This window comes from Artemia sp. Qi Xiang Cuo, chromosome 3 (assembly GCF_049724085.1).
Source record: "Artemia sp. Qi Xiang Cuo chromosome 3, ASM4972408v1, whole genome shotgun sequence".
Taxonomy (NCBI): domain Eukaryota; kingdom Metazoa; phylum Arthropoda; class Branchiopoda; order Anostraca; family Artemiidae; genus Artemia; species Artemia sp. Qi Xiang Cuo.
In genome coordinates, this window is record NC_142796.1 from 58,530,994 (window position 1) to 58,555,634 (window position 24,641).

A 24,641-nucleotide genomic window follows, 5' to 3' on the forward strand; every position below is an offset into this window, starting at 1 on the left:
ATATTGAAATATGAAACCGTAGAATATTGAAGAGAATATTGAAAGACGACTCATTTGAACAGAACCTGAAATACCTAGTGCTGTTTTTTAGTGACAAAACAATTTACATTACAATAAAGCTCCATTTTCTGCCCCAAAACACAAATTTTGACCAAAAAAGGACCAAAAAAATGAATATTATATTCTGAGATAGCCAATCTATGTTTAATGGTTGAAAATCCTCAACTGGAGGTTTATGGTCTACCATCTTCAAAACCAATGAAAACACATTTTAGCAGGCATGACACGATTATTTTGTTTGCCTTTTTTCTTCTTTTGTTCCTCAGAGGCAAAGGTGTCGAACCGGAAGTAGTAATAATCACAACAGGAGCGGCACAGCGAAACGTAATTTCCTGCCACAAGGCAACAATTTTGGCAAAAAGGGTCAAAATACCAGTGAGGGAAAATTCTGATATAGCAAATAAATCAAAAGCTATTGAAAAACATAATAAAACATTCAGCCTTACCCTAAACGCCCCCCCCCCAAACAAAAAAAGTTTTATAACGTTTTCTTCCTTTAATCCATTTTTAAGCCGTCTCAACAGAACTTTTTAGTTAACAATTCTACAAAAAATTTCGGTTTCTCGAGGTAACACAAAAACAAATCCAGCATTATTACAAAATTTATCTAGAAAACTGAATCGTGGTTTTTGAAAATTATAGCAATATTAAAAAACTGGTTATGCAACTAAGCAGAATGACTTGTTTCTATGCTATAAAGAGTGATAAAGAAGCCACGACAGCTATTATCAAGAATCATAACAACTGGGCTTGGAAACAAGAGTGGAAAAAATTGACCTCTCTTCTTATCATTTAGTGTCTGATAATATATTGTCAAAAATCAAAGAAGCTTGCCACCTATTGCAGGTCACCTCCTCAGCTATAATATTTTTTTTTTGCTATCTTACAGGTATCTTCAGCTTAGATAACTATGCTAAGGAAAAATTTCCCGAGCTTAAATTTTGTTATTGCCATTTCGCAGATTTTTTTTTCGTCCGATATTAATTTTTGAGAATGCAATTTTTTTTTTTTTTTTTTTTTTTTTTTTTTAGCATAAATTTTATTTCCTAGGGTTCACTGCAGAGGTACATAACATATAAACTCTTTTTGACTAATCAATCTCCTAAGATTTTGTGTCTTTTGCTAAAAGAAAACTTTTTAAGGAAGCCTATCTTTTCCCTGAAAGTAGAAATCAAAGACAAACTAGAAAAAAAATGAAAAAAAGGATTCTTACATTTTTGAAAATGGCTTGTACTTCTTCAAACGTCAACAGAGAGGGTAGTCCATGGAGGGGAGGAGGAAAGTTGAAAACCAGTGTCGCCGAGGGCTTCATACCATTCAGGGCAGAAAAGGGTCGCTCTGGTATCACCCAGCCCTTTTGACTTCTTGAAAGCAATTTTGCTCCGGGCCTGCAAAATTTTATAAAACTAAAAATTACAAAATATATATTCACTTCTGTAAATACAATTCGAGATGCGTCATTCAAATATATATTATATGAGCCAGTAAAAGAGGCAGTTGGACGATAGACATAAAATAGAAAAACAACGCGGTGTACTTTTTTTTACGAGATCTAAAGTAAAATGTTTTGCCCTTTTTCGTCCCAAAACAAAATTCAAAGTCCCTTTACCCCCTCCCCCAATAAAAATACCTCAACCAAAAGTTTCAGCTCGATCTGACCGCCAAAATAATCAATTATTTTCAATCTTCACTTTTTACTGTGAAACTGGTTGCCTGTTTCTTATCAAACAGATCACAAGTAGCCAAATATCTGAATCATTATTCAAATCCCCTCCGTATCCATAATGAAACACCACGAGGTACTCTCAACGGTTCAGTCTTTCAAGTTTTTTAATTAAGAATAATTGTACCACTAAGGAATTTCTCAATAGATGAAAATTTGGCGATGAACGATTGGCCGTAGAAACCGGCCACAAAACTTAATGAGCATCCATCCCTACGTTGTTGAGCAGCGTCATCAATAATTTACATAATGCTTTACATTAAGAGATCCGAGTCAAACCTCCTAAATCTATGACAGGACCAATAAGTTCCCCTTTAATTGAACTTGAACTAATTCCTCGTCTCTTTTTCTTAACCCTGTCCCACCTGAAACTTCTCCTTCCTCCTCGAATCTACTCAGCGTTCCAATTTCATTTAATTTAAAGTGGGATATCCCTATTAAAAGCTTCAATCAGGTCAAACGACGGTTTTATTTAATGTTCAATGAATTGACTGTTCATTCTGCGTTGTTAATAGTTAATGAATTCTTTAGTCCTTTTTATAAACTTTTGGTTTAAACCCTTTTATGTTTTTGATGTCAGATTGTTTCTCTCTTCTTTTCAATTTAATACCCTGTTTTTATGAGTTTAGTTTTAACTTGGTTCTTAATTGCGAATTGAGTCGATTTGGGCATGTGATAGACAACTTTCTGAAATAAATATCTTATTTGGCAATGGAGCTCAGGAACAGATTTATGTACTTTATGTGATGTTTCTGTTTACATAGTGCGAATTAGTGTAGAACTGATTTTTTAATTTTTTAGTGTCATGGCCACAGGGCCTTTAAAGCAATACACCTATTATTACTATAGTATTCCATGTGTATATGTCATCATATTTATGATAAAATTAAAATAAAATCTCGTAGTCTCAAGCGAAATTATGATTTTATTGTCTTATTATCTATACCCTGATGAATGCCTTGACGAGGATAGGCTGGGTATAAAAGGTTGGAGCTCTTCCAGTGCTGTAAGATGGTTTGGGATCTCCGCTCCGTCATAGGTTCCTTCCTTCGTCCCTACCACCGACGTTGAAATCCTCGCTTGCATGGCCTCATAGTGGCATCAGGGTGGACATTTTGCTAAAACTGTGACTGCTAACAGCGTTTCAGGTGACCTTAATGAGTGGTGTCTCTCGAGGAAATTATAGCCTAGTAGATAACACAGTATATATACTAGAAAATTGGGATGGAGGATGAGCATGCGTGGCTGTGTTGGCCTCAAGCGGTTTGGTGCTGCAGTTCTGTAGTAGTAGTAGTAGTAGTAGTAGTAATATTATCTTATCAACTCAATATCTTTTTGTATTATTGCCTGAGGTAAAAAAAATCCAAGAAAACCAGAGAAAAATGGTTTAACCTGCTACAAAAATCAGACACCTAGAATATAAAGGGGGATCAAGAAGTTTGGGCACAAACGAGCAACTCCGTGGATTGCATTCATGAAGCAGCTGGCAAAAAGCCATTGAACATCCACAATACTCCCAGAAATCCACAATACCGAGTGAGGTGGAAACACCTGATTCCCAGCATAACTACAAGCGAGTATAAGAGGACCTTTTGCTAAATTCGAAAATCACAATAAGAACTTTTACATAATCTGCAATTTTTGCACACTAATTGTGCAAAATGGGATGTTTTTGTAGTGCTTTCGAATTTCCCCCCCCCCTTTCCAAAACAAGGGCTTTTGCTTTACAAAGAGTAATTTTGTTGATTTGGAAAGTATTCTAGTGCTTTCTACGCTAGGAAAGTCTTTCTACACTGAATTCCATACTGTAATTGCAGTATTTTTAGCAGCAAAAGTTGATGAGCAAAGAGTTTTGAAATTTTTTTTCGTTTCTTCCAAAACGACAAATATTCCCAATTTTTTTCTTAGAAAATGTCGCGTAAAACATTACAGGAGATGCAAAAACTTCGATCCGATTTTCAGGTTCAGCGTAAACACTGCGAATTCCTATGTATGCTATCTAATTGCTATGTATAACTCTTTTTTTCATCTTCTTTCTCATGTTCATTTCTCTTTTTTAATCACCACATAAAGAGTTACGAAAAACAATCTCGTAATCAACATTCATGTTAACTAGTTGAAAAAATTAATAACTAATGCCCAGTAGTCAGGGGCGTCCCAGGGGGGGGGGGGGGTCGGGGAGGCCCCCCCCTAACTTTTTGGAATTCGGTAAAAGTGTCGCCGAAGGCGAAAATTTTGGCAGAAACTATGCGAAATCGGCAGAAATTTGGAAAAATTCTTGATTTCTGCAGAAAATTTGGCATAAGTCAGGTAGCAATTCAGTAAAATGTTGCAAAATCCGCCAAAATTTAGCAAAATTCTTGATTTCTGCAGAAAATGCGGCATAAATCTGGTAGCAATTCGGCAAAATTTACGAAGATCCAATAAAATGAGCCCCAGGACGCCCCGACCAGTAGTTATGTATCGGCAGTGGAGAAACAATGCACAAATAAAAACCTAGCGACAATATTAAAAGGTAAAAGAGGGTAAACGATACGGCGTTGGCGGTGCTGATCTCCTTTTCAAGACCCTTCAGCCGAAAGTGTAATGGCGAATGGGTGCCAGCCATCATCTGCTTACGCACACCATATCCTGTTTACCTTCCCCAGATTTCTCCAGGTACCCATTTAGTACTGGGTTGGCTCTGGTTGAGCTTACAGAGTGAACCCAGCCAAATCACCAGACCGCAGGACTTGAACCCCTGTCCTCATGGACAATGAATTTCAAGTCTAGGGTGCTAACCACTTAGCAACGGCTTTTCTGTGTTAACTTTATTTTAGTTGACTATTATGAGTGACACTAAATGATTAAAATCATAATTTACTAAAATTCAAATTAATCTTTCAAAAAAGTATTATGAACCAGCTGTTGATGAGAAAGAGGCACAGAAAAGAATGAAAACCAAATCAATAAACTTAGTTTTTACCCTAAAACTCTATCAGGCATTCAATACTCTAGGCATTAGGGGATGCAAAGGGCTTGCATTCATTGCAATGGTATCGAGCATCATAATCGGAAACAGTGTTCAATGACGAATTGAATAGCACATTTATCTTTCACCAAGGGAATTAACTAAATCTCCAAAAGTTTTACCAAATTCATATGTTTTTTTTTGCCAAATTCAGCCATTCTCCTTCACTGGTAATAAAATGCTGGTAATAACTCTAGAGAAAAACTTATTACCTTAAATATGGATCAAGATAAAAGTGTCCAAGATCTTCACCATTTTCATCACGAACTTTGTAAAGCTTCACATCAGAATGCCAAGAAGATACGTTTTTATCTTCATGAACAGTAATTCCAAACATTTCTTCGGTTAATGAAAGAACTCCTTGAATAACTTTAGGAAGAGGAAAGTATTCTCGAACCTCTCCTTCGTCACAACTGCAATTAAATATATCATTGGAGCCACATAAACTGATAGACAAACATAGTAAGCAACACACACGTAGAAAAATAGAAAGAAGGGGAGGAGAGAGAGAGGGAGAGAGAGAGAGAGAGAGAGAGAGAGAGAGAGAGAGAGAGAGAGAGAGAGAGAGAGAGAGAGAGAGAAGGAGATGAGGAGCAAATACAACGTCCTGGTGTTTATATTTAGATCGGTTAATTTTTTAAATACTAGCTTCTTTTGTTGTTTACTTATTTTAACTTATCTATATTTACTTATTTTTATATTATATTAATTTATTAATTAATATAATATAATATAATTAATACTGTATAATTAATATTAATTAAAAAGCATATATTAATTAATATTATAATAATAGATACTAATATTATATTCACTTACTTTAATACTACTCATTTTAATTAAGCTATATTCATTCCTCTTTTTTCTTTACAGTCAATTCTTTTTTATGAGGAAATACGTAAATGTCCAGCTTTCCACAAATGACGCTTCAGTGAAGGGGGTAGGGGTTAAATAGCCTTCTAGTAGCATATTTTATTAAATATTTTTGTCTACGAGTTCCCAGGTAAACGTAGTCAGCGTGACAGAAATTGCCATCGCTTATTCTTGTCACCTAAACTAAAAATTTTAACATATATCATACCAAATAGTCTCCCCAGAAGAGGGGAGGGGTGTTGCATATGTTTCGCAACATCAATATGGTTACCCAGTCAAACCGTACTTCAAACCAATCATATGACTATAAGACAGCATACCTCAGAGACCAGGCTAAATTACACCTTATCTTATTTCAAGTTTTGCTGATTAGCGCAAATGACACATGCAACAACCTTCTGAAAATTATTTTAGGAAATGCTTCAGAGAATATAAAAGGAATACCAACTACGAACTACAATTACCATCCAACAAAAACCCAAAGAAAACACTCGAAAAAGTTTCTATTGATAGAATATAACCCTAGTGGCAGGTTCGTGAATTTGGCATGCTGTTGCAGATATCTAGCGTGAGGAAAAATGAGGCGTAGTATACTAAACACGTAATCGATCCAATCAAAATAATCTCTCCTTCTGCGGCTCTCCAGAAGGAGACATGCTAGAATATAAAGAGAGACATTCTTACATTGCTATTCTTATGCTCATTTTATAGTTTTATTCCATTGTAGACTGTAGCGTCTTCTTTTTCCAAATATGTAACACATTTGATACCGCGCGTACTGACCCTGGGAATATACGTCAGAACCTTAGTTCAGTTGCTACTCGGCATTCAATCAGGTTTTTCCATAGGCTTCTCGTGATGTGTACATCGGAATCGCGCATGCAAGAAGGCGGAGTATGAATCTTGTGTGGTTTTAAGTGCGTTTCACTTTTTTTTAATGGAGAGTATAGCCTTTGTCGATACTGTATTATATTCTCTCTACTGTGGTTTTATTCGTACTTTGACAACTCATCCCCAGCCGCCCTCCCTATATTGCCCTGGGCCACAGAGACCATAAAATAAATACTGTACCATTAGATGCTTTATCTTATGCTCTTTTTCAAAATAATAGTCGTTACCTGATAATACATCCCCCCCCCCGTCCCAATGGACACATATACCCCTAATAGTATAATTGCTTTTCTTCCTACTGACTGACCTTTCTAAAACCGGTTACTCTGTTTGGACTCGAAAACATTTAGTTTAACCTGAATGCGATTGCTGAATATTGAATAAACAATAAATAAAAATGCTACGTTAAATAAGTTAAAATTTAAATAATATAAAAGGAAACATAATAATCTGATTAATGTAAATATGCTGCATTTCATAAATTAAGAAATTCATTGGTTTTTACGTTAGTTTTTTATGTATCTTAGGGCTATATAAGGCCCTTGGGGGGGGGGGGGGGTACGGATGAATTGTCGAAAAGAGAAAAAATAACACAAAAATTAGCATAAAATGAGCAATCTAAAAATATTTCTCTTTTTATTCTAGCATGTCGGCTTCCGGAGAGCCACTATTCTTAACTTCTACAAAAAAAAAAAAAAATTACATTATAAAGAAAACAGCTCTTAGGGTCATGGATGTTTGAAGGCCATTTTCATTGTGCTATATGCCTGATACTTGGCTAAGATGCCACCTTATATTGGATATTTAAAGCATCAAGGGTAATGAAATTTGATTCTTTGAACTGGGTGGGAACTTACACGATCATAAATACTGCATTTCTAAAAGTTAGTTAAAATCGTGATTTTATGTTTACTGAATAAGACGTCATATGTTGTTTGGCTAGTAGCAGCCACAAAGCTGAAAAAAAAAGAAAAAAAGTAAACTGGGTGAGAAATCCCCCAAAAATACGTTAAAAATTTATGGCATCAAACAACTTTAGAATATATACCTTTGAAGGTCTAGACGTCTTTGAAATCAACTGATTATTAATGTTTGAATTTTTACACTAAAAACGATTTGGCTAGATAATTTTGTTTATTTTCACAGTTCAACGAGGCAAAATTGACAAAAATATGGTACTGCCTAATAAGATTAATAGTTTCGAAGCAACCAAAACAAAATCACAGTTCTCGTGGATAAATTGACCTATGACGGGTCCAAGGGGGCGGGGGATTCGGCACTTGCCCTTGGCGCAGAAATTTTAGGGGTACTAAATGTGAAATAAATAATGTAACGATTATAATCAGTTTGTAATTTTAAATTGTATTTTTATTAAAATAAAGTAGAGGGCGCAGTTGGCAGTAGGCTAAGTATAAGCAAATTCAATTCGAAATTTTCATTTTTTCCATATCTTCGTCACCATCGCTTGCAAATAAATTTAAGCACGCCGAGTTTAATTAATTTTAATGTTATTTGTGATATTTTGCATTCAAGTTTTGTTAATAAATGAAAATTAAAATCTGACTTAAAAATGTTTTTGGAGGCGCGGGGGAGGGGAGGCACTAATCAAGATTTTGCCCCGAGCGCAAGAGGGGCGAGAGCGGCCACTGAACCCTGGGTAAAGCTACATTTGTCCATTTTACCCCAGTGGGGAAAAAATCATCCTCCTTGCCACAAACCAATCCCAGGGCTGTCATACAAAGCGAATTGAACACTTATAAAGATTAAATTGACATAGCAAAACTAATTAGACTATATCATTTTTTCAGAAAGAACGTAAGAGTATAAATAGAAACCTGTATTGCGCCCTCTTTTTAAGCCTCCTCCAATAAGGAATATCCCATAGTTGAAGCTGCTCACTTTGCCCCTTTTCTGCAGCAAAATTCTGTAATTCCTCGATTTCCTTGTCCATTGCTGGCTTAGCTAAAAAATAAAACGTAAGGTTCAAAAGGTCTATAAAATAAGACAAACATTCCTAATAAAATGTATTGATTAAAAATATGCGTAGACAGAATTTAAAAAGTGCCATATTTGAAAAAACATCTAAAAATGCACAAATACGAAATGTCCTAGTAACCGAAAACTTTCTTCAAACATACGAATATTAATACGTAGACAGTGCTAGAAATTAAAAGCGAGAAGGGAGGAATATGAAATTCCCAAGAAATTTCTCAATTTTTCAGGTGGCGAGAAGGTACTTCATACCTGTTTCACTGTCGTGATCACACAAAATCACAAAAAAATCATTCATGTCGTGAAATCACAAAAAAGAAACGCTGTTCAGCGGAGGGGAGGGACATGTTAAGAGCCTTAAATATAGATTGTGAGGGAAATAGCTTCCTAGGGCCCACACTTTCCATCCTTGAATAGTCTGGAATTGTTTCCAAGCTCAAAAAAGCCTTAGCAGATATATTTGGTTTAGAGAAAAATAAACCCTGCTAAACTAGGGTTGTGTACACATCACCATGTAGGTGATTCTTGCTAAGTGTGATTGAAAAAATCCCCTTCTCCACAAGATTGGTGGCACTTAAATCTTCACTAACAGAGTTCACACTTAAGCCAAGTTTACACTTAAAAAAAAGAAACAATGCAAAAAACAGACTTTAACCCAGAACAAAAATCAACAGAATTATGAGTTATAATAATAATAATAATAATTTGTTTCTTACCCGTCAATTTAATAAGAGTCGAAGGGGAATAACGGAGCAGGTGAGAAAGAGAAAAACTTAAATAGCTGACAGAAAACACTTCACTTCACTGATACTTGAACAATCCGATTTATAAATGAGCACTTTAAGAATCAGTTTTTTGCGAATCTGAAGTTTTTTGGACATTCCGCATCAAATATCCTCTACGTCCACAGTTGGAACATTTAACGGGAGCTTTGCGCGGATTCTGTCTATCACTACCTACCAATAGGCCCACCATAATGTGCACAATTGTCACTTTTTTCACGGGTCTAACTTATGTGTCCCAGACCTTGATACTTATAATATCGTAAAGGGACATAATTACATAAGTTGATAAATGTATAATGTACAAATATATAAAAATTACGAGCCTACAAGTCAAAATGTTTAAATATATTCTAAAACCAAACTGGATATATATGACGTATGCCAAACAAGAAGAATAAAATTAAACAGTCGAAAAACGAGAATAATCTCAGCCAGTGGACAGAGAAGAGGCGGAAATGATAAAAGAAGATAGAACCAGAAAAAGTTTTAACATTTTTAGCTATGTTCTAGTTTACTTCAAAAGGTTACTTTTTCTTTCTTTTTTTTGAGCACTGAAGACGGCTTGGCAGAGGTCCTTGCCATTATATCTTCTTTTGTCATTTCAGCTTCTTTTCACACCACTGGCTGAAATTACCCTCGTTTTTTCGGCTGTTTTATTTTATTTTATTTGTTTTTGTTTGTAATACAATACGATTAAATTTCGCTTTATGGTAAAAGAATAAGTAAAGGAGATACCTAGTAGGTTTGATCTTATCAAATTTTTAATTTAATTATACTCAACTATCAGTTCAATTGTTTTGAAGAACACATACCTTTCTCATTAATCATTTTAAACCTTGATAAAATTGAATCAATAGATTCGGCCATTTTAGAATCTAGAGACATCTCTACGAAGTTTTGGAACCCAAGATGTTTAGCTTGGTCCAACCTGAAAGTGTACAATTAAGTAAATAATTTACAAAATCAAATTAAATAACTTATATAATTAATTAATTTACATACTTATTAAATAAAAATTAAATAACTTACTACATTAAATAAATTAGTAAATAAGTTAAAATTAGGGAAGAAGACAAAAAAAGGTATAAAAAAGAGAATAAAAAAGAAGACTTGCACAGTTTTCAAATCAACTAGCCCATTAAAGAAATATAGAGAAGAGCAGCAAAAAAAAAAAAAAAAAAAAAAAAAAAAAAAAAAAAAAAAAAAAAAATACTGTTCTGATGATACCGTATTTATTTTTCCCTGTGAGCACAAAATTTGCATATTTATTTTTTGTCAGCTTATGCTTCAGAATAGAATAAAGTTTGTTCACTAAAAAAAATCCACTAAGTCAGCATAAGTATGTCCCAAAACACAACACATATCGGAATAGAATGGATGAAAACACATTTTCATTAATATTAAAAATAACCATAAATTGACGGGTAAAAATGTACTAAAATATCTGTGTAACATATTTTAAAAATGGTTAAAAAAAATAAACGAAATCAGTAACTATTAAAAAGTAAAAAAGAGCTTTTGCACCTCATGGTCGATGTAACTATGTAGGACTATGGTTCGAGTCTCAGAGTCCTTTACGTCCAAGGTCAAGAGTTAGGACAGTTTGTAAATACATTTGATATGAGGAAAACTTCAAAATGTATTTAAGTAGGGAGTTCATTCAATCGGTGGGGAGCTGGTAAAACTCACAATGAAATAGGGCACAAAAGAGTTTTTGCACCCCATTCTCGACATAATTGTGGAAGAGTATGATTCAAATCTCCCCGTGTTTTACGTCTTAAATCATGTATTAGGTTATTATGGTTGAGAACATGCTTAATATTACGAACATTTTAATTATATTCAAGGAGGCTAAATCGGTAGGGAGCCATTAAAATTTGCACTCAAATAAGGTTCAACAGAGTTTTTGCACATCATCATCGACGTAAGTATGCAGGACTATGCTTCGAATATCCCAGTTCTCTCCAAGTTTATATGTTTCTTTTATGTTTTCGAATCTCCCAGGTTTATATGTTTTTAGCAAGGACGTGGCTTGACTTGTTTCTAGGTTATCCCAAAATGCACAAATTTGATCCCTATTTTGCGGTAACCCCTTCTAGTCTGGAGGAAGAGGTATTAGCAGGCATGTGAATTGACTCTGTTGTCTCCGATCAGTTTGAAACTTGTAGCCATAAGCCTTCAGACCAAGAAAGACCTTATATAGCAAAAGTTAGTAAAGGGCTGGGAAATGGCCAACTCCTTGTATTGACTGAGTAAGAAAGTATATCCTATAGTTTTTGGCCAATAGGACTATAATGGACAAGAAGAAATACTACTACTACTACTACTGCTAATGCTACTACTACTACTACTAACAAGAATTCACTGCAACACCAGGCCACCTGATGCAAAAAACAGCTGCGCAAGTTCGTCCTTCATCCCAGTCTACTCAAAGATTCCATCTTTACACCTTCCCAGAAAGTTCTAATTTTATTGAAATTCCTTCTCGCGACCTCTCCCTACCCCATTCGGGGACGGTCAGCTTTCCGTTTGGCACTAAATGAGTGGTCCAAAAAGACAGTCTTGAGCAATCAGTCTTCCTTCATCCGCATAATGTGCCCCAACCAGCTCAACCTTTCCCTCATTATAGCCCTATAAATCGGGATGTAATCACATTTTTCAAATGGCTTACTGTTTGAAATAGGGTCAGTCTATAGGACTGGAACTTCTTACACACTTGGAATATTATTAACAAGCAACGTAAATGAGCTTAATGATTTCTATGTCTAACTCGTTAATGATTTGATATAACTATGGAAACGTTGAGAGAAAAAACCTCCATTAATTTTCTGTCGGATATGTTCAAGTTAGGATATGACTCTAATGAGAAGAAACTAGAAAAGCCAGTCAATCACGAGACCGTTCATAATAGAATTTTACAATCGAATTCAGCAGGAGTGTCTCTCTAGGGAGAGGCACGTTTCTCCCAGGGCTTCTCTCTATTTGTTCCTGTAGCTGTAAGTAAAATTCATCTGATTCACAACTATCTCCATAAGTCGGCTCTACAGGGACATATACTACAATGACTGATACCTTGCATTTTTTAGTCGTAAAATGAGCGACTAGAAATCTATTATCAATACCTTCATGATCTAAACAAGATTTAGCAGCTTCCTTTTTATCGAGATCCCTACTCTCAGCCTTTGCATCCCGTCCTTCCTGCCTGAGTAAATGAAGTCTATATCACTTAACTTCACTTTTCCTACCCCTGGGATATGAGTTTATGAAAATTTTAAAAATTCCAGTTCAAAACGTCTCATTTCCTCAGTCAAAATGTGCATACGATAATTTTAACATTCCAAGTTAAAATTTTCATATTATTTAAATCATTGAAATTATTATGACCTCAGGAAAAGCAAGGGCCTCAGTATAGCGGTAGCATTCATTCTGCAAACACCTCTGTGCACGCTGAACGAGTTACCTCTGATAAACTGGTTTCTGGTTATAGTGACTGTATTTGATGGGATTATCTTATTTCGAAGGACTATTTTAGTGTAAAATTGGCAGTTTTAGGGCCTGTGCGTTAACGTGCACTGTTCAGTACCTTGCAGGTGGGCTGACTTCACACAGATTGGATTTGGAATCCATTCGGATGCATTAGTGAGGCTCGGCCCTCACTTAAAGAAAAGTCTTTTTGTCTAATTTATCGACTCCCTCTAATCAGATTTTAATAATTATGCAGCGTTTCGAGCAGTTTGATATTGCGCTGGCTAAATTTAAGAACTATCCCCTTTAGCCGGTAAGAGTTATTCAGCCTGGAAAGGACTCAAAAGAGAAGCCTACATACCTCGTTTTTTCTACGTAAGTCAAGATGAATTCTGGGTTATTGATGCGAATCTTCAAAAATACGACCCTAAAACGACTGGTTCATCCATACCTGCTGTTAAAAAAGCATTTGCCGAGCTTGCAAATACTCCTGAAATTTATCAGACTCTTTCAAAGACAATTTTAGCCTTGAAAGATAGAGGTAAAGTAGGATCCACCTACTTTACCTTGGTAAAGTAGGAAGAAACCTAATTGTTTTCTTCCAGCGTTGCTCCAATTTATGAGCAATTAGTTGCAATTGAAACCCAGCTAGAGAAGACGGAATGTGATTTGCTTGGAAATATACTTCAGAAAGTGACTAAAAAATTTAATGATGCAAGGTCAATGAAAGAGCCTGCTGAACTAATAATCAGCCAGGTTTATGATGCAATCACAGTCGAGTTTAATCACACGTTTTCGAAAATTGAACAGGCTTTAAAGGGACTGAGAACTCAAATTGAGAAACTCGAGGACAGAATCACTCGAATTGAAACAAAGCTGGATGATTTTGATCAGGAGTCCCTACTTGACAGCCTTGTATTTCATGGGGCCAAACAGTTACCCAATGTGGAAAGTCGCAAGGCAATACTTCAAATTCTGAACAGCAAAATGTCTCTGACTGAACTCTCGCCTTCTAATCTGACCAATGAGTACCGTCTCCACCTGAATAATCAGACCCCGCAGATCAAAGAAAGTTCTACTAGAGTTGCTCCGATCATTGTAAAATTTTCTAGCAAAGATGTAGCCCGAAAAGTGTTTAAAGCAAAAGCTAGACTTGTATCTACTGGTATCTTTATATCGGAGTCCCTAACAAAGCGTCGCCGGAACATTTTGAATGTGGCTAAAGACAAGTACGGTCAGCGTAATGCGTCGTCAGATCAGGGTCAGATATTGGCAAAGCCTAGTGTAGGGTCAGCATCAACAAAATAAGGTCTATTGCTGATTGCATTTAGTATTAGAACTTATGATTTTTTTTTTATATATATAATTCTTCTGTCTCTATTTAATTTTCATTTTTTGTCCCTTTGTATTTTTGGTTTTTGTTTGTTTTTGGTAAGGAATGACTGAGTTTGAAGTCGGGAAATTTAACCTCGAGGATTATCTATCTAGAGGAGTTGCTCATGATGATGATTTCCCGGTAAGGCAGTTAAAGCCGAAAAGAAATAGTATTTATCTGCGTACGCCTTATGATTTGTCGTCACTTCAGGAAACCAAATGTCTACGTTTATGCTAGTGGAATGTCCATGTTACATCAAGCTACTTAGATATTCTTCAGTTATTAGATGATTTTTCTTCCCATTTTGATGTTGTAGGGCTATCTGAAACGTTTTTGTGTGAAAACCAGTCTCTTTCGCTTTGTGCATTTCCAGGGTACAACAGTAGTAGTAACCGTCTATGGAATTCTGGGACTTGTATACACCTTTTCAAAGAGAGTGAGTATCCTCTCACATGGCCTTATACTTCTGCGACTTTATATTCCTTTCTGTGTTACTCTGGACCTTGTATACACCTTTTCAAAGATATTCAGAGCTCCCTCACATGGCCTTCTGGATTTGCTCGGAGGTATAGCAATTTCAACATTATTCTGGGACTTGTATACACCTTTTCAAAGAGAGCGAGTATAACTTGATTGGTGATTGGGATTCGAATGAAAGCAATAGTTTTATTTACAATTCATATTAGTAAGAGAATTGAATTCAAAGAGAATAGTTTATTTGAGAGGATATTAGTAGAGGAAAAAATGAGTGCTGCATTTACATTATTCGAGAATAATCATGGAGCTGACAACAGCAGCAATGATACAGGAGTACCCAATCTAGCTGTGGAAATAACTGCTGGTTGTAGACTATGTCTTGAATGGGACACTATGTATGCCAGATACGTGATATCATTAAGCAAATTTAAGCAGGAGGAGCAGCTATGTTTTGCTGGAAAAGTGAATTTTCTCGACATAAATACACTTCGGTCAGCATTAGATGTCCTATCGAAATATATTGATGAGAACAAAATGCATCAGTGATTATTATTATCGTAATTATGTTCAATAAAATTGTTTCTAAATCAATGCTATTTTTTTTTCTTTCTATAGTAGGCTAGGGTATATTTTTTAGAGTAGAAAAAAATTCTGGTTAGTCTGAAGTTGGTTGTTAGAGAGTTAGGACTCCAGGAAAAAAAATAAAAAAAATATCCATAAGAAATGGATAGATTCGAGAAAGAGCGAAGCATGAGGAATCTAGTTCTTATGGAAAAACATTTGATTCTAGATGACAATTTTCTAGAGTTGTCTATTCAAAGGAAGATATTTTCTCGGGAAATGCTTGTCGATAGAATGAAAACTGATTCTCCATCATTAGACTATTGCATGAAGCTTCTACATCGTGGTCCAAATGCTTTTACACAATTTATTGATATATAGATCACGACACGGCAAAATGATATTGTGGATATGCTTTTAAACATTAGTTTAGAAATTTAGGACATTTTTTCATGAGAAAGATGGTGCTCAAGGATGATTTACTCCTCTCTCTCTCTAGCTCTCAGACAAATTTTGATGTTGCTAGCTCAGTTTCATTGTGGCAGTGAGAGCGTCAACACATGACAAAATGCTCCATACATTTCCACTATGTATGTACTCACTTGGCAGCTGGTCATCATATGCGAATTGCACAATGATTGATGAGTATGATGAAAAGTGTAGATTATGCAACCCGTGTAAATTGCATGGAGGATATGCTGTACAAATTAAAGGCTGTAATTCCTGTCTTTAAGAGGCTTGTGACTCTCATCCTAGAGGTCACCTATGCTCCAATTGTCATTAGGATAAATGTAAGCAGTGGGAGAGTACATATCCCTGTATGATTAGAAAGAATCCTATGGGTGATTTTAGTTTAGTGCTACGAGATTGGTATTGTCATAGATTTAGATTTTTCTGGGAGGAGTAACCGGGTCAGCGATTCAACTGTTTGAACAACAAGAGAACATTGTTTATGCGTCAGTGTTTTGAAGACCTTGGCTGTTTTTATTATAGGCCCACTCATTTTTATTTTGCCGTGACGGAATGTGATTCAAAACCTGAGGACACTGTTTATGAAATTGCTTAAAATGCACAAATTGAAACATATGAATTCTATAGAAAGAATGAGAATAGTGTCATTCACTATACAAAGATATATGACAAGAGTGAAATCACACTCTACTGTAGAAAATGTGACCCTGACATTGCAGTACAGCAGGATCAGTACACTGTGAATTCAGATAATCTACCTGCACTAGTTGTTGTCGACAAATACCTAGTACTGGATGAAATCTAAAGAGTAAAAAAGTCGTTTTATCATGTATATAATTTTTTTTTTTAATAAACAATTTCACATACATTTTTAGAACATTTTATTCTTAGGGCACTAAAATCAATATTAAAGACACTTGTAAGTATATTCTCCACTAGAAAGTCGTTCAATCGAGATAATTCAAGGTAGATGTTGAGAAACTGCTTGTAGGTATAGCCACGACATCTGAACATGAAGAAGAGTAGTGCATGAAAGCCACATGTCTTAGTCGTTAAATCCTGTACTCTTCGTTGATTTTGAATAATGGTTTTCCCACTGCTTTCAATAAAGTTGCTGATGTACGGAGTGTAGAATTTATACGATAGGCCAAGAGGATCAAAAAATTCAATATTCTTCGCTGTTTGAAAGATGCATAGCCAATGACCGGTCTTCAAAGTCGATGGACTGCTATTAACAATGATTAGGCTATTGTTAACACTTGGAATTTTTTTCAATGAAGTCCGAAGGTATGCAATAGGACATGTAATGGGACAGGTATGGATCCAGACTAAATACATTAATGATTTGATTTGTGTTCATGGTGCCAGTTCTAGTAGAACACTGCCATCGGGTGTAATTTCCCAATAGTTTTCAAATTGGCTCAGTGATATTAGTGTGATACTCTCAGTCAGAGCATTGGCAAATGTTCACTCTAAGCGTACATTCCCAGTTCGTACTATACTCATATCCTGTGTGCCTGACAAGTCCAAAACAATAACCCCATGATTTTTTGAAAACATTGAATCTGGTATTCCATTTTCAAGTAGTTGAGAGTCATTATCTAGGGATTTCATGGTCAACTCGTTCAGAGTTCTATGGGTTTTTTTGTCAAATGATAGAGTGTACAGAGGAATACAATTCACTTTGCAAACAAGGCTAGATCGACCGAAAAAGTTAAAATCATGGCGGTACTCAGTCCAGGATCCAACGGCACTGCCACTCTTCACAAAGGCCAAATCGAGTTTTGATGGGATTTCTCCATTGATAAATGTTGAATCGCTATAGCTACGAGACAGGTGGCAATGTTGATTGGTGATTGTATGGGGGAAAAAGTTTAATGTTGTTACCATTGGATCTTAGCTTTTCCACTGCAAATGCAACAGAGCTCATAACCTGTTGTTTTCGGACATGGAGAATTGCCGATGTGATAATGACATTTGCATCAGGGGCTGCAGGAAGTGTTTTTCTCAAAATGAAATTCCATGGTGCCATCTGTAACTTCATGTCAATCTTGACATTGGGGGATAGCCATTGGGATATATTGAATATCTCATGATTTAATTTTCCAACTAGATGATACTCCTGGGTCACTGCAGTAGTCAACTCACCGTCAGTATCAACACCTGATCGATATTCATAGCCCAATCATTGTCCTCTCATCTCCTTGTACGCCTTTGGCGTCATCATCATAAATTGTATGTAGCTTGCATAGTTTGATAAATTATTGCTAGTGCTCACCAATGTACCATTAATAAATACATTAATTTGTTTGAATAGGTTGTGTAGAATACATTTTTCATAGGAGAGAACATCGCCGGCATTTGGAGTTGTATTATCTGACTTTTTCTTCACAAAAACATTTAAATCAATAAATGTTGACGACAAATCAATTAAAAAGTATTCATTGGAAAATATTTCAAAGTGTATATTTTACGAGAGGGGTTGTTGGGGATGAAATTGTTCATAGTAGCCATACTTGACACTGACATCAACATTTTCAGCATTGAATAAATTCAATGAGGAACTGATTGAGGGATATGATTCCTTGTGGGGGAGATCAGTCATCTTAAGAGAAGAAATCCTTCTTTGATCTAAAAATCTTTTTCTTTTTCTTCTTATTGGCCTTCGTTGTTTTATTCCTCAAAGTCCTTGTTGATGTCCTTTGCTTCCTGCCTGGGAGGAGACTGATAGGTGAATGACGCGAACGCATCCTTTTCAATCCCTCCCCATTTTGCCGAGATTTTAATTGCTCACCAACGGCTCTTGCTGAAGATCTAATATTTTCCTTAACACTCTCCTTGAAATTCTTGCCCGACCCCCAGTCCTGTAGTGTGGAGGCAGCAAAATTTGAAGCAGCAGGTACAAGATATTTTCTGGCAAGGGGTAGTGCAGAACGAAATAGCCTAGCAAACCAGCTACCAAGACCATAGCCAGACATTGTAGTGCGACCCTTGTAGTAGTCCAATCCATTGCCTATTTGACGTGGACTCAAAGCACCAACATAACAATCAATATTGGGGCAGACAAATGGAATTCTTCTATTGTTCATTTTAGGTGATTGTACCGTCGTCGTTGACAATGGGTCGAAAATGATGTGTAATCACTGCTAAGCCTTTAGTTATTGCCAGAGTATCACCCATTTCACTTTTTAGTGTTAACTGGCAGAGATCCAAATCCGAAGCGTTTACAGGAACATACTGAAGATGCTTTATATTATAGTGATGAACAAGTTCATGAGTTGTTTTTCGTTCAAGAACACGTAGGAGGGGGGACATTTGAATTACCGAGTCTCGACGTTTCCACAAAGGATGCATAGAGAAATATGCAAGAGTCCGAGGCAAAACCAGGTGGATAATCAGCAAAAATAACTTGATCCATCCCGTAAACAGTGCCAGCATTTTTCCCATGGATCATATTCCGTTTAAAGCCAAGAACATCTCTCAGATTATCATTGAGAATAATTGTTTCAGTGTCAACAGGTGAGCTAATGTAAATCCTATCATACTCCACTGAATAATTAAAATAGAATGTACCAATCCTAAGATATGAAGCTTTTCTATTGATTGTATGCCACAAATCTCTCATATTATCACATTCAATATATTTCAGTGTAGCATGTGAATAGTCGCTAGGTTTAAATTCTTCAACCCATTCATAGTCGACAGAGCCCAACCCATTGATAGTCCAATCGAATGCTATAACTTTTATATCATACACTCGATCCTTTCTCAGGATGTCATAGGTATTTTTGAGAATACAGTCGACAAAAGCCACTTCATATGCACCGTCAAATTTGATGGCAGGGGAGAGTTTTGTCCAAAAATCACTTGTCGTATTCAAGTCATTGTAGAGAGGATCGGAAACGTTGGACATGAATGTTACATAGAAATTATTGGGCATTGTCAATATCTTCAACACCGATCCAAGAATCAAAATCAGAGTTGTATCCTAGTCACCGAACAAGTAACTGTTTCTTACCGCCGCGAGTACGTGTCTTTAATATCTTTTCAATTTGGTAGATTTCATTAGCATTTTTAACTTTTTGCAGTTCATACTCATAAAAACCAACGATGATATCTTTATCTTTGGTATCACGCAGGCGATAAGTTATGGGCTTAGTGTCTAGGATTTTTGCCACTTTAAAAAGTTCAGTGGACCAAAAGTAATTCCGCTTTTCAAAAACATTAGTTGTTCTATTAATTCGAAAAGTATCACCAACATTGAATTTATTTTTCTTCTTCTTGACATTTGATTCATTGGAATATTGTTTAAGAAAGGTGTCAATTGTATCATGATCCGAATGATGAACTTCCGTTGCTGTAGAGTTGGACAATGATCGATGAGGTCGTTGATTATAAATCAACATGATTTTATCTAGATCATGAACAAAAGTCGATGTATTTTTCAATGTACAATATCTTGAAATTAAAAGTCGAATAGTTCTTATCAATCGTTCGGCCAATGCTGCCTTTATAGGACTGTGACTATGATAGAGCAGTGTACTATATTTCTCTAGTACTTTTGCAACATGAGGATTAACAAATTCACTACCGCGATCCGTTTAAATTTTTTTATATGAATCCCGTTCAAGAATAATTTCAATGGACTGAGCAACTTCAACACATTTTTTTGATCGCACTAGAATTGCATGTGCAGAGTGACTAAAACACTGAAGTCGACTCGATCGTATTTGTAAGGCATATTATGATGCCGTTAAAGTTCGTCTAGAGTCAAGAGATCCGTTTGCATTATATGCAATGGGTAAAAGGCTTTAGTTTTTCGATATTGATTGGCACGAAGTCTAAGATTTCTATGCAGAGTGTAACTTGATTTATTTTGTAGATAGTCTTGTACACTTTTTGTGTGAACACCAGTGACTTTGGAAAGAGGGGTAGGGGAAATTAAATTCCTCCCTTTGCCAAAATTTTCAAAAACACCTTTCAGAACTTCAGCCATTTTGAACGTAAACACGTTGTGTAATGTCCGCTACCCTTTTGTATACTGGCTGTTGGTGGTGGTGGTGGTGGTGACGTTGACTTGATACGTATTCGCTTTTGTCTAGCTACCAGTGGTGTGCTGGTATTTTCCAAAATCTGTTTGAAATCTTCTTCTTCTTAATCTTTTAATGGTGATGTTGATGCATGTTCATTTAATTTTTTTAGTATTTATCAATTGTCAAGAACTTTTGGGGAAGTTTATTGTATATAAAAATTTTCATATACGATGTTAAATTGAAAAAAATAATTTAAAATTTTTTAAACTTTCAAGCATTACATCAAATTTATTATGTCTCTAAACCTGAGTTAGAATATTTTCCCCCGTGCTCTAAACTTGAATATGGCCATTTTCCAAGCCTGAAGTTAAGAGTCGTTTTATTTTTTAACGAAATTATTGGGGCATTATATTTACAATTTTCAATACAATTGAATCCAATTCCTCCTTCTTTAATTGTGTTCCAGCAGCAGCAGACTCTAGAGAAGATGATTCTTTTTTGGGATCAGCAGCAACAGTGGGCTTCGATCGATAGGACTTGTGTTTGTCCACTCGGCGAAGCGCATCTTGAAGTAAAATCAATTTTTTATCATCCTCAATAGTTTCATTGTCAAGGAATTTACTCAGATTGTCCTCAAAGTGTTCCACGGGTGAGAGAGCAAGTTCTATTGGAGTCAATTTATAGGGTTGCAAGTCCTGCAATTATTGGCAGTAAAAGTGTGAAAAAGCTACCGCCTGCCTGAAGAAGTCGTTTCCTTTTAAAATTCTTTCCATTCTTCTTAGAGGCCAATGTACGTACAATGGAACGATGTTGCTTTGCCTGTTGCTTAACAACTTCTGGCAATTGAACATTACCCTCGGTCAAATTTAAACAAAGTTCAGATATTAGATTAATAAAATCATTGTCAATACCATATTTGAATATTGCTTTTCTAAGCTGAGGTTTTGAAGTGCTTAGAACTGAAAACAAATGTCTATTTTCAATTAGATTCTTCAGCGTTATGATAGCAACTAATCGATTTTTGTAGGGTTCACGGGGAGACATACTGTAATTTTATTGTCGATAATATCTGTGATTACACGCAGTTCCTCGGATGTATTTTGATTAAGATCCAATAGGATATAACCGTGGGGTTTATTAGTTGCCTGATTGTTTGCTGAGAGCAGAAATTTGGGGGCATCTGGATCGATTTGTTTATTGAGGGTTATTAGCGAGCTAGAATCACGAACAACTCTGTAGATGATATAGTAGGTGCAGTTCAAAGCAAGTGTTCGCATACATTTGCTCTGATGAAAGAGACTGTGTAGAACCAGAGTAACGGAAATCTGTTCATGATGAGAGTGAACAGTGAACAATTGTAGCATTTGCTGGGACCATTGTTCAATAGATTCAGCAAGATCGTCAATGATCAGCCAAGAGTTTGGTTCAATAATGTTGAAAACATCAAGTCCCTGTATGAACTGTATCTGCACCAATCCCAAGGTGGCAGCAATTGCTTTTATTTTATCGTATGACTCCTGCCAAATACTGTAACAATAGTATATTTTTTTCGGCTTTTCCACAAACATTTTATCGCAATTTTTAATTATTTTAGTTAAGAGTGTTGTTTTGCCCGACATTGAGGGCCCACACAGAAACGATCTGAATGGGGTTTTTAATTGATACATGTTCCCTTCAACAGTTCACCTGGACATCTAACTGTAGACCCTAATTGTCTAATGACAAAATAATTTCCTTACTACTACTATGTTCTTCAAGAAGACGAATAAAGAATCATATTTTTCTTTTATTATATGCACATAAAAAAGTAACAATACCTTAAAAAAAGCACATTAAACATGAAAAAAAAACTTTTTTAAATTTATTTATAATAAAAAAATACAACATTTACATAGGCACACAGAGAGAAAAAACACCTTTTTTTTGTTTATTTATAGAGAAAAAAAATACAACATTAAATTAGAGAGCACTTGAAAAAAATATCACTTTTTTTTGAATGAAACATTTACAAAAAAAATCTGCTCTAAGTCAAAAAGATAACTTTGATATTTTGGCGGTGCGCCCCCCGCTGGCGGCGGCCCCCCCCACGGGCCACGAGGCCCCCCCAAAGGTTTTTAGGAAATAATTTACAGGACTTTATTTAAACCGAGACTTTCCCTATGGGCAATACATTCGGCCCGGTCTGAAGTTAAATGGTGTCCAAGGGGGAGGGTGGTCACACCATCTTGACATAGACCTTGTCGGAAATGGTACTCATGGCAATTTTTTCTACATTTACAGTAAAGTTCTTGTATTTGAGAGAACGAATTGCCAGCAATTTGGCTCGTGGAATTGTATTTTCAGTAATACAATTCCTATAAATGTCCATGTCGAAATTCTTATCCGCATAGCGCGTGGGTACTCCTTTGCAACGTTTCTTGATTTCCTCGTCGTGTGTCTGTATAAAATACGCCTTCGGACCTACAAACCTACCACGGAAAATCAACTCACTTCCTGGTTCTGATTTAAAAAAATAAAAGCTTATATGGGGATCCAAGGTTTACAAGTTCTGGGTAAATAACACTCCCATTTGTGTAGTCCCTTAGTGAGCTGCTAATTTCCACGTGCGCCAAATCATCAATTAGATTTGAGGTTTTTACTTTTAACAGTAGAGAATCCTTGTCCCCATAGCAGACCTCTACTTGCCCCTTTTCCGGCCACTGTACCCTAGCCACATTGTAGTAGAATTCCAACATTAGCTTTTTAGAGATCTCCAAGATCGCACTGCCTGCAGCAATATTTTTATTCAAGACAATGCGTCTTTTTTTCCTATTCAAAAGTACCATGTCCGGGCCAATGATTGTAAAGGAAGTGTAATTTGGATCGGCAAGAATTCGAGCACATTGCCGGGATCGGTCACGACGTCACAACGATTCCTATTGCGAACACTCTCACACATTTTACCGAAAGCTGAATTCAAAGTGAGTTTATAAATTTCTTTTTCGGCTTTTGTCTGCGCATCAGAACGTTTTTTGACAAAAGTGTCAATAAATATTTTTAGATATAGTTTTTGACGAAACTCGAGCGCTCTGTGAACCTTTGTGACTTTGAAACCGTTGTTGCACATCCATTTTAAAGCTACATGATGTGCAACTATGTTTTTTATCGGCAGAAGGTCAGCAATAAGTTTTTGTTTTGAAGGTGTCCAATGAAATCCATACATCTCGACTAAACACCAATTATGGGGGCTAAAAGAGTCTTTTGCCACAGGTCTATTAATGCATGGGAAGACAAAATCCTTTACTGGACCGTGAAGTTCGACTGGTATCTCTCCATCAGTTTCAAAAAACCATCCAACTGATCCATTCACCTCAGCACTGTTAATGTTAGAGACATGGGGAGCTTGAGGGTCATTGAACCAGTTATAATCGCCGCACGGTAGTGCATAATGGGACATGGCCGAGGGGTAGAGAGAATTCATATCAAGGAAAACTGCATCCGATTTTGTCCCCGTCTTTTCTCCTGTTGGATCAGTTTCCAAGATACGGCCCCCGTGAAAAACAAACCCCCCCCTCATTGATCTTTCTATGAACAGATACTGATCAATGTCTGTAATTAGCCCAATTTTTTCCCCACTAATTTTTAGGATAAGGTCCATCACTAGATGAGGCGAAGAAAAATAATAGCCCAAATCAAGATTAAACTCCTCACAGATTTTATCCGTATTTTTACATATAATGTCTAACAGGGTTAACACGTCACTCGACAAAGCTTGCAGTAGTCAAACCTATTTTTACACCCTCCCTCTGCCCAAACGTTTTGAGAAAAACTGTATTCCTTGAGGGTGCAACTACGATCGTGAAAAATGTCATAAAACGACTCAATTGGAGGAATAGTTTCCTTGGCAAATCTCGACATGGAACAATTATGTTCATAAGGATATATT

At 36.1% G+C, this 24,641-nt stretch overlaps 1 protein-coding gene across 2 annotated transcripts in view; it reads right to left on the reverse strand.

The window, feature by feature from the left end:
• LOC148954339 (uncharacterized) overlaps positions 1 to 24,641 on the reverse strand; it is a 159,584-nt gene that overhangs the window by 10,373 nt on the left and 124,570 nt on the right. For both annotated transcript variants that reach the window (XM_089086270.1, XM_089086271.1), the window contains exons 8-11: positions 10,147 to 10,262; positions 8,393 to 8,519; positions 5,006 to 5,206; positions 1,274 to 1,448 (exon numbers count right to left, since the gene is read on the reverse strand). In XM_089086270.1, the coding sequence (XP_088942396.1) occupies positions 1,274 to 1,448; positions 5,006 to 5,206; positions 8,393 to 8,519; positions 10,147 to 10,262 (619 nt within the window). The remainder of the gene's footprint in view (positions 1 to 1,273; positions 1,449 to 5,005; positions 5,207 to 8,392; positions 8,520 to 10,146; positions 10,263 to 24,641) is intronic.